The following is a 13,429-nucleotide window of genomic DNA, read 5'->3' on the forward strand; positions in this document are numbered from 1 at the left end:
CAGTTTAACATGGAAGGATCTTATTTAACTAAAGCCTAATGGGTAACATGAAGCAGTATGCAGATGGGGAGCCTCTGCCAAGAAGCAGAAGGAAGTGGGTTCTGTATCAGTGCGTTTAATTTTGCCTGATTTGTCATGTTTGGGCAAATGTTGAGTCATTTCCTGTTTTAAGAAATCTTACATATGTCCAGCCTGGAAGAAGGAAGAAAACATACAAAATGCAGAACTGGCCAGCTGTGGACAATGCTCCATTTGTGATATGAAGATCATACTACAGGCTTACTCTTTTGGGAAAGATTATTACACTTGAGACAACCCTGGGTTTCTGGTCTTGCCCTTTATTCCCTCCTTTCTAACTATAATCCTGTACATGTGGATATAGAAAACCTGTAACATACCTTAAGATTTACGTAAAATTTAGTACTTGCTAACATTCTAACTGTCCATTACATTAAATCTGGAAAGATTTGTTCTTACCTTATGATTTATAACAACATAAAAATGAGAGTGTCCAGTAGGAAAGATATTCAATCCAGTTTCTTTCAAAGCAAGAATAAAAGAAATAGGAGTCATCCATCTTCCTTCCAAAGTAGAGGAGTGTTTCTTGTTACCTACTTTGACTGATGCTAACATGCAGAGGTTTTCCTAATCTCAAGAAGAAGAAAGAAGCTTTTATGAATTATTACTTCGTTATTCCATTTCCAGACTTGACGTTCTTTATACCATTTGTTTTTTAGCCTTATATCATTCTGCATTGAGAAGAATGCAGGACAGCTATGTTTTAAGCCAGCTCCGAGCTTCGCCACAAAGTCTCCTTGTTACCTCACCCAATCGGTCAACCTTTTTTGGGCTTTATTTGAACAATCGAGGGACTAACGTCTCAGGTGTCCTCCCATCTTATAAGTTATGATCTAAGAACACTGATGATGGTCATATTGAATTACAATAGCCATTCGATAGCTATTCATGTTGCAACTTTTAAGGATACTTTTTTTTTTTTACACATATAAAACAACATAATGCAAAATTATCTGGTTTTAAAGTCTGCAAAGTGGCAATTTGAAGGTGTACAGAGTTCACATCTCTCTCTTCCAGTTTTGAGGAAGAAGTCTCTTGAGAGTGGATCAAAAACTCTCGAAGTCATATTACAACCGGGCTTGTAGCTTCATTAATTGGTCTATTTCTACTAACTTTAGGGTTCAAAATTGCATCTCATTTATTACATGTTATTACCGATCCAATTACTATTTCATTTAGAATTTTTGTTTTATTTTGTTTAGAAATTGTGGCTCGGTCAGGTAAGCACCTGACTCTTGATTTAGGCTCAGGTCATGGGTTTGAGCCCTGTGACCAGCTCCGCGCTGACAGTGCCTGCTTGGGATTCTCTCTCCCTCTCTCTCAAAATAAACTTTAATTAAACATTAGGAAAAAAGGTTAAAAAATTATGGGTCAAAGTATATTTTAAATATATTTATAAAAGACATTTCAAAATGTAAATCACCAATGATGGATTGCTTCGACATGCTGTCCTCAAAGAGGCTTACCTCTTTCATATGACTTACTATAACTGTGACTTACCTTAATTTGTATTTGTATCTCAGTAAATACCGTAGTCACAGTCAAAAGTACTTTATTCACATCAAGTGGTCTGAGTTCCCATGACTGGAATGGCATGTTAATATGAGTATCTTGAATCAAGGTAACAGGGCCAAAAGTTTCTAGGCTGAATGTTATAAGTCTTTCTTCTGATTGGTAAAGGACATTGCTGATGCCATCAGTCTGCCAGTGTTTACCTTCACAATAAGAAAGTCACAGATTCATTTTTTTCTACACAAAAATAAGATGAATGAAACCACCCAAATAACTGCAAATGTGTATAAATCTTTTACATTTAGAATAGAATCTCTACAAAAAGCCAACTTTCTGGGAGTTTCTTCTTGTCTACAGGATCAAGTCCAAACTCCTCAACATGGTATGTAACACCTTCAGAATGAAGACCCATGTTTCTGGCTTCATCCCTTGTACTTCCTTCACTTGTTTTTAGCTACACTTTTTTTTTTTTTGCCTCTCTCCCAACAATATCATATACCTCTGAGCCTCTAAGCACATTCAGTTCTATCTTCCTAGAGTACTTAAATCTTACAGAGAACCTCTCTTCATTTAAAACAAAACAAAACAAAACACAACTTTAAAACTCACTTGTGGTAAGCATATAATTACTTTTAGTAAATACACCCAGTTGTGCAACCAGTACCACAATCCAGTTGATAACACTCTTATCCTCCCCATAAGATCTTTCTTGTCCATTTTATAGTTAATTACTCCCATTCTCACCTCCAGCCACAGGAAGTTTATTTACTTCCTGTCTCTAAAGATTTGCCTTTTCTGAACTTTTCATATAAATACAATCCTGTGATAGGTGGTCTTTTGTGTCTCTTACAACTCAACAATAAAACACAACCCAATTTAAAAATGGGCAAAATATTTGAATAAACGTTTCACCAAAGAACATCTATTAAAGGATAATAAACACATTAAAAAAGATGCTCAACGTTATCAGTTATTAGGGAAATACAAATTAAATCCCTGAAATACCACTTCATGCTCACTAGAATGATTAGAATCAGAAAGATAAATAATCACAAATGTTGGCAAGGATATGAAAAGTGGGAAACCTCATATAATGCTGGCAGGCATGTAAAATGGTACAGTTACTCTGAAAAACAATTTGACAGTTTCTTAAAAAGTTAAACCAATTTACCATTCAACCCAGCAATTCCATCCCTAGGTATATACTCAAGAAAAAGGAAAACCTACGTCTACACAAACACTGGCATGTCAGTACCCTCTTAGTCTCTTAAGGCCCAGTTCAATATTCCATCCGATGACAAGCCTTCCTTAATGCTCCAGGTGGACCCACTGTTCTTCTCCATAACACTTTTAGCTATTACAATAGTACCCTACTACATCATATTTGTGGCTTTGCCTTGTCTGCCTCTCCTACAACTTTGAAAATTTCTAGAGGAAGGAACTATGTCTCCTCACATGGAGGGTTCCACTGTTTTTGACTCGTAAATTCAATATGTCAAATCCAATTATATGGATAAAATAAGTTATTCATAGTTCTTTTTGTTTTTACATTAACAAAATTACCTTGTACAGGCAAAAATTATGTATGACCTCTAAATAAACTCCCCATATTTGTAGCATTTCCTGGAAAAGTTTCCCCACGGGAAGAATTATCAAAGTTGTATATTGCTATCTAATTAGTATAGTAAAAGTCAAATTTTACTTCCCTGAATCATATGGAGTAATTGCCTAATTCTAATTTAGTGTGAATAATTTTTAATGTCATAAATATTTAAGGAATATTTAAGGAATATTCCATTAAAGGAAAAGTGAAACTTCTAAAGCAACATGAAGGGAAAAAATTACCTAACTGTTCATTTTGATATGTTTTATTATTTAATGTATTGACAGACATATACTGTTTTTAATACTGTTTATATTCTATTTCTAGAATATAAATACCTTGTGGCTATGTCTACACAACCAAAGTGTGGATTACTGTAGCAATCGTAAAAAAGTTTAAACTACATAATATTTATCCTTCTTGGCAGAGAAATTCCTAAATGCTCTCCTCCTATAACTGAATAGATTAACTAATAGCTCTGTGCCTTTGTGATCGTATCTGTTTCCAACCTGTCACCAAGTAAATACTTACACAAATAGATGAATGTAAATTAATTCACATTAAAAGTAAAGTTCTATACCTTTTATCCAGCAGCCTCAAAACTGCATACATTAATTCACAAGATCAAGACCTTTCAAAGTTTAGCCAGCCAACCCCAAATAAGGTATTTGTTAATGATCAGTGAATCATCAGCTTGTATTCTGCTGGTGCTTCTGATATTGTTGATATTTATTTCACATTTTGAATAAGCAATAATGTCCCATGGTTCAACAATCAAAAGTTATAAAGAGGCATAAAGTGGCTAGTTTTCCTCTGTCTCAGATTTCCCAATGGCCAATTTCCCATCTCCAATACTTGTTTGTAATAAGATTTGTAATTTATAAGTTATTAACATTAAAATAAATTTTAATCACCCTAATCTGAATTATATAGTCATTTCAAAAAATGTAGGTTTTTCATTTTTTTGTTTTCCATGTGTTGTACTATTTTGATATTTTTGGGTTTTTTTTAAAACATAATTACATAACTGTAAGTAACGGTTCAGAAATTATGGCAGATATAAATACTTCAAGAACTGTTACAAAATTCAATAAATAAACTCCAATCCCTGTTCATTTCCATCAAGAGCAAACAAAGACCCTAGAATTGCCATAGAAATGTGTAAGATTAGAAACTGGGAGTGTAGACACTGTATTTCCTGTTTTAAGGAGTCATGTTATACCACTTTTCATTACATAATTAACAGAATGAATTAAGGTATTGCTGTACCTTCAGCATCCCACCTTGCAACCATAGGATCCTCAAAAAAGATTACATTCTCCTGAACTTCAAGCGTGACCTCTATGGGTGGGAAAGCATTTTCTGTTTCAAAGTCTTCTGTACTTTCTGGAGGATATGCATATTTCTGCAGTCCTTCTTTGAGAATCTTTTAAAAATGGCCCAAAATAACATCAAATTAGAAGCTGACTAGTAACAAAGATGTAAATATTGCTGAATAAGCTATATAGTTTGTTTTTTTTTAATATTTATTTTTTGAGAGACAGAGGCAGAGTGCAAACAGGGGAGGGGCAGAGAGAGCAAGAGGGAGACACAGAATCTGAAGCAGGCTCCAGGCTCTGAGCAGTCAGTGCAGAGCCTGATGTGGGGCTCCAACTCACAAACCATGAGATCATGACCTGAGCCAAAGTCAGACACTTAACTGACTGAGCCACCCAGGTGGCCCGATATAGTTATTCTTAGTAAGTACTGAAGATTGGTCTCATTTCATTACAGACTAACAAAAAGTCACAACAAAGTTAAAAGATAATGGTTGAGGGAGAAAAAAATCACTAAATTTGAATTACAGAATTTAACCTATGCTAGGTTCTATGCTGGGACTTACTCATCATTTTATTCCTCCAAGTAATTCTACAAGACATATTTAATGGAGAAGATAACTGGGACTTAGAGAAATTACATAATTTGCCAAAGATTACAAAATGACTTCAAGAAGATGCCACAACTGAGAAACAGAGCTACAGGACCCCAAATCCCATATTCTAATACATTGGTTAGGGTGTATATGTGAAGAGAGAAAGGAGTATAAGCAAAGTTTGGGAAGTGTAGAAATGAATGGATAAAAGTAAATTAAAAATCATCAGGTAGGTACACCTTAAACAATGTAATATGTCAGTTACATCTCAATAAAGCTAGGGAAAGAAAGTAAATTAAACCAACAGCAGATTTCTCTGGGAGGAAGGAGGTTTGTTCATTATTTGAAGGTAGCAGATCTAGGGAAGAAGGGGTGGGGAAGATTAAGAATGGTACAAAATAGAGGAAAAAACTGGATGGGTAAAAATTCTAGACAAGGTGGGAGAGGACTGAAAAGAGACTTGAATGAAAGCAAGAAGACCTCTTTGTTGACAGAGAGAAAAACAAGTATAAAGGAGTATACTTCAGGCTCAAGGAGAAAATGTGGAATGGTGGTATCAGGATATCAACAAAATTCAAGAACAAATCCTTGAATAAATTCTTGAAAACCCCAACTCTGGCTGGGACCTTCCCCTGGACAAAGATGATTTTTTTTTTTTAATGTTTGAGAGAGAGCGTGTGCACATGGGGGTGGGGCAGAGAAAGAGGGAGAGAGAGAATCCCAAGCAGGCTTTATGCTGTCAGTGCAGGGCTCTGACCCAGGGCTTAAACTCATGACCATGAGATCATGACTGGAGCTGAAATAAAGAGTTGGATGCTTAACCAACTGGGCCACCCAGGAGCCCTCAATAAAGAGTTTTGAAGGCCTACCTTCACCAAAAGGATGTCTTTCTTGGACCCCCGCCCCATTGTCTTTCAAGTATCCCTTAAGTAGGAAAAGCTGATTCAAACAGATTCTTCAAAGTAGCTACAGACCAGATTATCTCCCCCAGGTATGGTCTAATAACTGCATTCTCATTTGTGGGGAGAACGGAAAAGGAATAGCGATATCACCCCGAAGAGGGTAAAAATTAGTTTGGGGGCATGAAAAAATCATACTCTTTTAGGTGTAAAGCACAGCTATATGTATGGTACATGCACAAATATATTGTATACCTCTGGTATTAAAATTTCATGGGCAGGGGTGGTTAGGAAAAAAAAAATGTCTACAAAGGCTCTTTAGAGGGGTGATAGTGGGAAAAAAAAAACTGAGAAGTACCACTCTAATATGGGAATGCACCAAGGTCCTTAATGGGTAGGGCTGTGTGTGAGAAGTGCCTGGTAGTCTATGTACATGATGTGCTACAGAAGAGAGAGAAAGAGGTGGACAGACAGAGAAAAAGAAAGCTACGGGGATGAGGGAGGGAGGGGGAAAGAAAGGCTGGAGAGCAAGGAGGGAAGGAGGAGCGGGTTATGACAATATAACAGGGTTATTTGGGACACAAGCACCATGAAATAAAGTTAAAATAAACCAAGTCAATACCAAGGCAAATGTTAGTAGTTATTAAAACGGGAAAAACTCCTTCAAAAATGATCTAACAACTGCTGTCATTAGCATCCTTACTAAAAGTGTGGAACATGCATCAGCAACGTTGGCATCACCTGGATCTGTGCTTCTTAAACTTAAATGGGCATATGAATCACCTGAGGGTCTTCTTAAAATGCAGACTCAGTAGATCTGAGGCGAAGAACCAAATTATGCATTTTTAACAAGTTTCTAGGTGATGCTGATGCTGCTGGTTCATGGACCACACTTTATACATCAAGGATCCAGACCAGTGGTTCTCAAACTTCAAAGTGTGTTTTACTAAAACAAATTTCCGGGCTTCACCTCCAGACTTTCTGATTCAGTAAGACTAAAATGGGGCCCATGCATTTGTGTTTCTAGAAAATTCCCAGAATGATGCCAAAGCTTCTGATCAAGGGACATGTTGGAAGCCACTGTAAAGTTAAATGATTACATGTGGCTGTCTTATCCTTACAATGAGAGTAGCAATAGAGCTGGTATGCACACAAAGCTGAAAATATTTACCACTTGGCCCTTTACAGAAAAAGTTTGCCAGCATCTTAAATAAACTATCATTATTAAGACCAAATTGGCACAATCTAAACGTAGTGCTATAGGTTTACAATTAACACGTATGATTTATAGTTTTAAAATTTGCATTATTTTAGAATCCTTTCCTTTAGTATCTGATTCAAATTTTATAAATTCAAGACAGTTTAAAATTAGTTTTTTTCCCTTATTCTTGCTTAATAGGGTTAAAGTTCATTAGCTGTTAGATCATTTAAAAGTGTGAGAAATTATTTCACTCATAAATTTGATTTGAAATCAACCTACTTCCACAATCATCCAGCCTTTCATTGGTTTACACTGTGGTGGAAGTTCGAAAATATCCAAGTGGTACACTCCACCCAGGGTTGTGAATTGGCATAAATCAACCTCATTGTCTTCACAGAAACATGGCTTTTCATTAGCATTCTCTATCAGCAACAACTGTGCTAAAATTAACCAGATTAATTTAGTTTCTAAATAGATCATAACATTTTGGTATTAGGAGGGAAAGGAAAAAATTCTGATGCTAGAAATGAAGTTTTTATTTAGCTACTAAAACTTCAAAAAGTGGTTAATTCAAAACTGTTCACAAAGCTAACTTTCAAAGTGGGAATAGGCATGTATAATGGTTAAGATACAGAGGAGGGCTCCATTTATATTTTATATGCCAACATTTTAAGAATTTGTATATAATAAACATGTTACTATTAACATAACTTTAAAAATATATTGTAGAGGAGGAAAAATAATTTTCCCTCTACTCTTCTGAGTTCTCAGCTAAAACCTCTAGAACAAAGACAGATTAACAAGAGAAAAAAAAACATTCATTTATTAATATGTGTACCTCCTGTATATATGGGAGATACCCAGGGAAAAATGAGTAACCTACAGAGGTGGCTCAGAATTCTGGCTTATAGAGCATCTGCAGCCAAGAACAACAAATTTGTGGAGAAATGACAAGCTAATAAAATGCAGACTTAAAAATTTTAAATGTATCTAATCATCCATTTACATAAAAAGAAACAAAGAATACTGTATCCAAATTTAAACATTTAGGATATATATTATTTGGGGATCACCATGTAGAAAACCTCAGTATTATTGACAGATATTCACGAATTGACTATAGTATCCTATCTCTAACAGGAAAACTACCTCCTCAGGGTTATAGAAAAGTTATAAAGATATAAAACTATTTGGCTGCTGAAAAAAAAGCATGTTGGAAGAAGTGAAGTAGACAAGAAGCCCATTATGAAAAATATGCAAAAAAACCTATCAAAAATGAATTCCTTAGAAGTTACTGGGAAGTGATGCACATAAATCTCAAACTAAAATATTTGCAAATTAGATATCACTATCATTTTGATATTTTTAACTAGCTCCAATTGCTATTTTCCAAGATAAAATTTAATATAAAAGTGTTGAGCAATTTATGGTTGTGTGTGTGTGTTTGTGAATATTCATCACAACATGGTTGTAATAATGAAAAATTAGAAATAAACTTACTATCAATAAAGATTTAAATAACATTCCATTACTGGATGGAATTATACAGCTACTAAAAAAGTAAGGTTATTAATGTGTTCTGACTTAGGATAGTGTTGAGTATCATTCACTTAAGAAGAATAGATATTATGTTCTTTGTATGGAGAACGTTCTATAACATAACAAATATTATTGATAAAAAAGTAATTTTCAAGCATTTGTATGACATTTCATGGTTTCATTAAAAATCAAAAGAGAGGTATAGAGAGAAGAAATACAAATAGGAGAAGTTTTTGTTAATCTTAGTTATTTCAGAAGAGGGATTATGAAGGATTTTCACTTCAAACATATTTCTGCAACATCTGAATTTTTTAATAATGACCCTGCATTTCACTTGTAAGCAGACAAATCCCAATAAAGTTAAATTCAAAAAATATAATTTAGAATACCTGCGAAAACTGCCTCACTTAATAACTTCATCTCCAGTTTACATTTTGTGGCTTCAGATTCTTCCTGGACAAAACTCTATGGAAAACACAAGGACAGATGGGTATGATTGTCAGTGTCTGCTTCAGCCCAGATTCACTCTTCACTCTCTTTCTGCTCCAGTTCCCACTCCAGAGGCCTGCCACCTTAATTCTAGGGCCCTGAACTGACACTTGCTCTGGCATAAAAACTGGACTTAACGACAATAATTTAAAAATCAGTTAAAATGGAAGCACATCTCCACAGAACCTCATGAGGGCAGGAATTAGCCTGCTCAGATTCTCTGATGACAACCCTCAACTATAAAATAGACTAGGAGGCAATACAAGCTATGAAGTATTATTTATATTTGTATTTTTATTTTAGCCAAGTTTTAGATTTTGTTTGATCTTGGCAATCAGCTCTCTGATAGAGTAATTCCAAAGTCTGCGTTTGGGTAAGCCTCTCAAGGAAACCAAAGACACCATGCAACAAGTAATGTAAAAGATACTATAGCATAGTAAAATGAATATTACAATAGGAAGACATAAAATCTAGAATGTGTATCTAAATCTGCCACTAACTTAGTTTCGCAACCTTGAGCAAGACATTTAACCATTTGGGGCCTCAAATTCCTGCTCTAACAACATATTTGGTGCTTAACTGTGTGCCAGACACACAACACACCTTGCAAACAACCCTGAGAGGTGAGTATTATCTTCATTTTACAAAGAAAGAAAACCGAAGCTTAGGAAAACAACTGTTCTAAGAGTCAAATAAAATAATAGAAGTAAAGAATTTTGTACACAGTAAAGCACTAGAAAAATGCAGTGTTGTTATTGTAAAAAAAAAATACATATATATGGCATACATATATGTATATATATATGTATATACATATACATATATACATACACATATATGTATATGTATATATATGTATGTATGTATATACATATGTATATATGTATATATATGTATATGTATATATGTGTATCTATCTATCTATCTATACACATATGGTATGTGTGTGCTAATATTTGCAAACTGGATGATATCCAGCAAACTTCATTTGACCCAAAATAGCATCTGTACTTCTAGAGCAATAGAAAAACCTTGTACCCAAATTCTAGTCAGAAGCTTAAAGCTAGTTAATCCCATCATGCCTCTCATCCTCAACCATCATACAAAGCCAAGCCCCCCTTAGTAAATTATCCTTTCCCTTATTGTCAGTGTATTGCTTTGTGTCTTCCTCTTGACCAGTTTCAACACTATGGCATTCTCTGCCAACCCTTTCCATTGCACCTCTGAAACTTCTCATTTACTAACTCACCCTTCAAAGAATTTTAATAGAGTGCCTAAATTGTACAGGCATTGTCAGATACTAGGAATAAACAACAAAAAAGACAAGGTCCCTGACTCAAGACGCTCCCAGTCTATTAAGGAAAACAGGTAAACAAATAGTTATAATACAGCTTTGTGGGTGTTGTAGTAAAAGGTCAGGGGGTCCACATAAGAGTACAAGGGAAGAACAATCAGTTCTGTGAGCAAAATATCCCTTGGATGGGTGAAGAGAGGAAATACTATCCAAAGGTGGTAAAATTTGAACTAAATCTTGAAAGATAATTAAGTCTTCCCAAAAAATGGTGGGAGAGAATTCCAAGCATGAGTGAAGGCAGAAAGGCATGAAGCAAAACAGAGTTTCAAGCACCCGAAGTAGTCAGGTGAAGTTGGGGTGAGACATGCTAAGTGAGTGTAAGATGTGAAGCTGGAGAGATGCAGAGGCCAGAGTGTAGAGTTTAGATGCCACTCTAAAGACAAGAATTTCTCCTATGGGTAAAAGAGAGCCCACAAAAGACTTAGCAGGAAAGTGACATGAAGAAATTTTCAATTGGAGAGACTATTCTGGTGGTCAGCTGATGAATGCACTGTTTAGTGAAGAGTGAGAGGATCAGAGCCTAACTAAAGGTAGAAGTAATCGGAGTCATCAGAAGGAGCATGTATGAGAGATGACACAGAGGTAAAATCAACATAACTTGGATGGTGACTTGATATAGAAGGCAAAGGACAGGTGAAGACTGATTTCCGGGTGTCTGGCTTAGGTAATAAGGTGGACGGTGATATGATTATCAGGAAAAGACAAGGAGGAAGGACAGGTTTGGGGGAAACATAATGAATTCAATTGTGGATATGTTGAATTTGAGGTGTCCATAGATATCCAGGTGGCTTTGGACATTATCTGCCATTAAAAAGCCAGTTGCATTTCCTTCTTACAGGAAGGATTATGATCATTAAAAATACCAAAGGTATGAGGCCAATAAGCAAGTCAGGCTTTCCAATTTACATCTTCAAAAAGTTGAGAATTCTTCAGAGTTTAGACCAAATTGGTTTCCAACCTTGTAGGAAAACTAAGAATTTAGATTTCTCGACACAACTTTCCCCTTGATAACCACAATACTGTAGCATGCAACAATAGGAATTTATCAGCTTTTCAATGAGACCTTGGCTTAACAGATACAGGAAATGACTTATAATATGGGAAGAACTTCATAGAACACTAGCAAAGTATTTTTCACTGCAACTTGATAAATGTGCAGATACTGTAATATGGAAATCTTTTTAATATATATGTGATTTGAGTTTAATATAAAACAGTCTGATCATGAATAAGATCAGTGGAAACAGAATAGAGATTCCAGAAACAGATCTCATGATCCACTTGGGAATTTAGCATTTGGCATTTCAGATCAATAGGAAAAGCCTAGGTTCATATGGTACATGTTTTGAGACAGTTGGCTAAGATCTGAAGTAAAATAAATTTAGATTCTTTTCACTTGACACTAAAATAAATTCCAGATGGATAAAAGATTTAAATGTAAAAACATAACTAACCCAATCAATAGCCACAAAAATCATGAAATTACTTGAAGGGAACATAGGAGACTGATATCAACAATTGTCAGTGAAGTAGATGATTTTGATATTGCACATCTCCAAAACATCAGCACTGAATACAAATTTGATAGACTGTCTAGAATTCTGTTGTCCCTCAAAATAGTATCTATGAGAAGAAAGTTCATTGACCTGAAATCCAATTTTTTCATCAAAAAGTGATTTAAATTTAGAGCTTTAGAGTAAGTTGTTGGAATTGGTTCTTCATCAGCAATTAATGATGAATTTTGAAAATATATCATCATTTGTTTCATTTTGTCTAGAAGCTAAGGCTGATTATCCTGAGTTTGCTGAGTTTATTCCTGTGGCTTTAATACCATCTGTAGATCAATGGTTTCAAAACCTATGCTAGTGACACTCTTCAGGCCACCATCTGTGTACTATTCAACTCTAGAAGTGCAGTGCTCAACCTGCATGAGACATGGCAGCTGTGTCTGACTTTCCTCAGAACTCCAGGTTCACATCTGCCTACCTGACATTTCCATTTGTGTGTCCCCAAAAGTACCATTCCCAAAATAAAACTCTTGTGTCACTGTCACTCTCAACAAGTTCGGCCCATTACTGTGCATCTCAGTAAATTGCACCACCATCTGCCTAGTTTCCCCAAATAAGAATTCAGCAGGATTGTTTATTTTACCTCCAAAACATATCCCAAACATATCCACCTTTCCACGTCTCTTACCACCACCTTCAACCAAGCACCATTGCCTCTCATGTCTCCCTAGTGCTATTTAACCAGATGCTGGGCTTCTACTCTGGCCCCTCACAATAGTAGCCAGGATAACCTTTCAGAGCTAAAAATCAGATCATGCCACTCTCCCACTTACAACTCTTTAATGGTTTCCCATTGCATTTACAATAAAATCTTAACTTCTTACTCATGGTCTGTAAAGCCCTGCCTTCCTCTCTGATGTCATCACATGCCACTTTCCTCCTTGCCACCATACGTCAGACCACTGGCCTTCTTCCTGGTACTCATTTCTGTCTTACAGCCTTTGTAGTAATTGTACTCTCCGACTAGAATATTTTTACCTTATCACAGAGCTGATTCCTTCTAGTCTTTCTCAGCTTTAATAACTCATCATGTAAGCCTTCCCTAATGACCCAATCTTTCCTAACCTCCCAATGGGAATCACCATCAGTCACTCCCATAATCCTGTTTAATTCTGTGCCTGACGTTTATTACTATCTGCTGTTTTCCAGTTTTGATTATTTATTGTTGGTTTCTCGTGACTTGTATATAAATCATGAGAGCAGGAATCACACTGGTCCTTTCACCACTGTCCTCTGAGGGCCAGAACAGCACCAGCATATGTAGATAGGCATTC

The 13,429-nt window shown here is 35.7% G+C and overlaps 1 protein-coding gene across 9 annotated transcripts in view; it reads right to left on the reverse strand.

The window, feature by feature from the left end:
- DNAI7 (dynein axonemal intermediate chain 7) overlaps positions 1–13,429 on the reverse strand; it is an 81,680-nt gene that overhangs the window by 8,049 nt on the left and 60,202 nt on the right. For 8 of the 9 annotated variants that reach the window (XM_045061556.1, XM_023256847.2, XM_023256851.2 and 5 more), the window contains 5 exons: positions 9,134–9,209; positions 7,485–7,645; positions 4,463–4,619; positions 1,579–1,793; positions 478–645 (listed from right to left, as the gene is read on the reverse strand). In XM_045061556.1, the coding sequence (XP_044917491.1) occupies positions 478–645; positions 1,579–1,793; positions 4,463–4,619; positions 7,485–7,645; positions 9,134–9,209 (777 nt within the window). The remainder of the gene's footprint in view (positions 1–477; positions 646–1,578; positions 1,794–4,462; positions 4,620–7,484; positions 7,646–9,133; positions 9,210–13,429) is intronic. The other variant, XM_023256852.2, reaches the window with a different exon arrangement.

Source organism: Felis catus, chromosome B4, assembly GCF_018350175.1.
Source record: "Felis catus isolate Fca126 chromosome B4, F.catus_Fca126_mat1.0, whole genome shotgun sequence".
Taxonomy (NCBI): Eukaryota; Metazoa; Chordata; class Mammalia; order Carnivora; family Felidae; genus Felis; species Felis catus.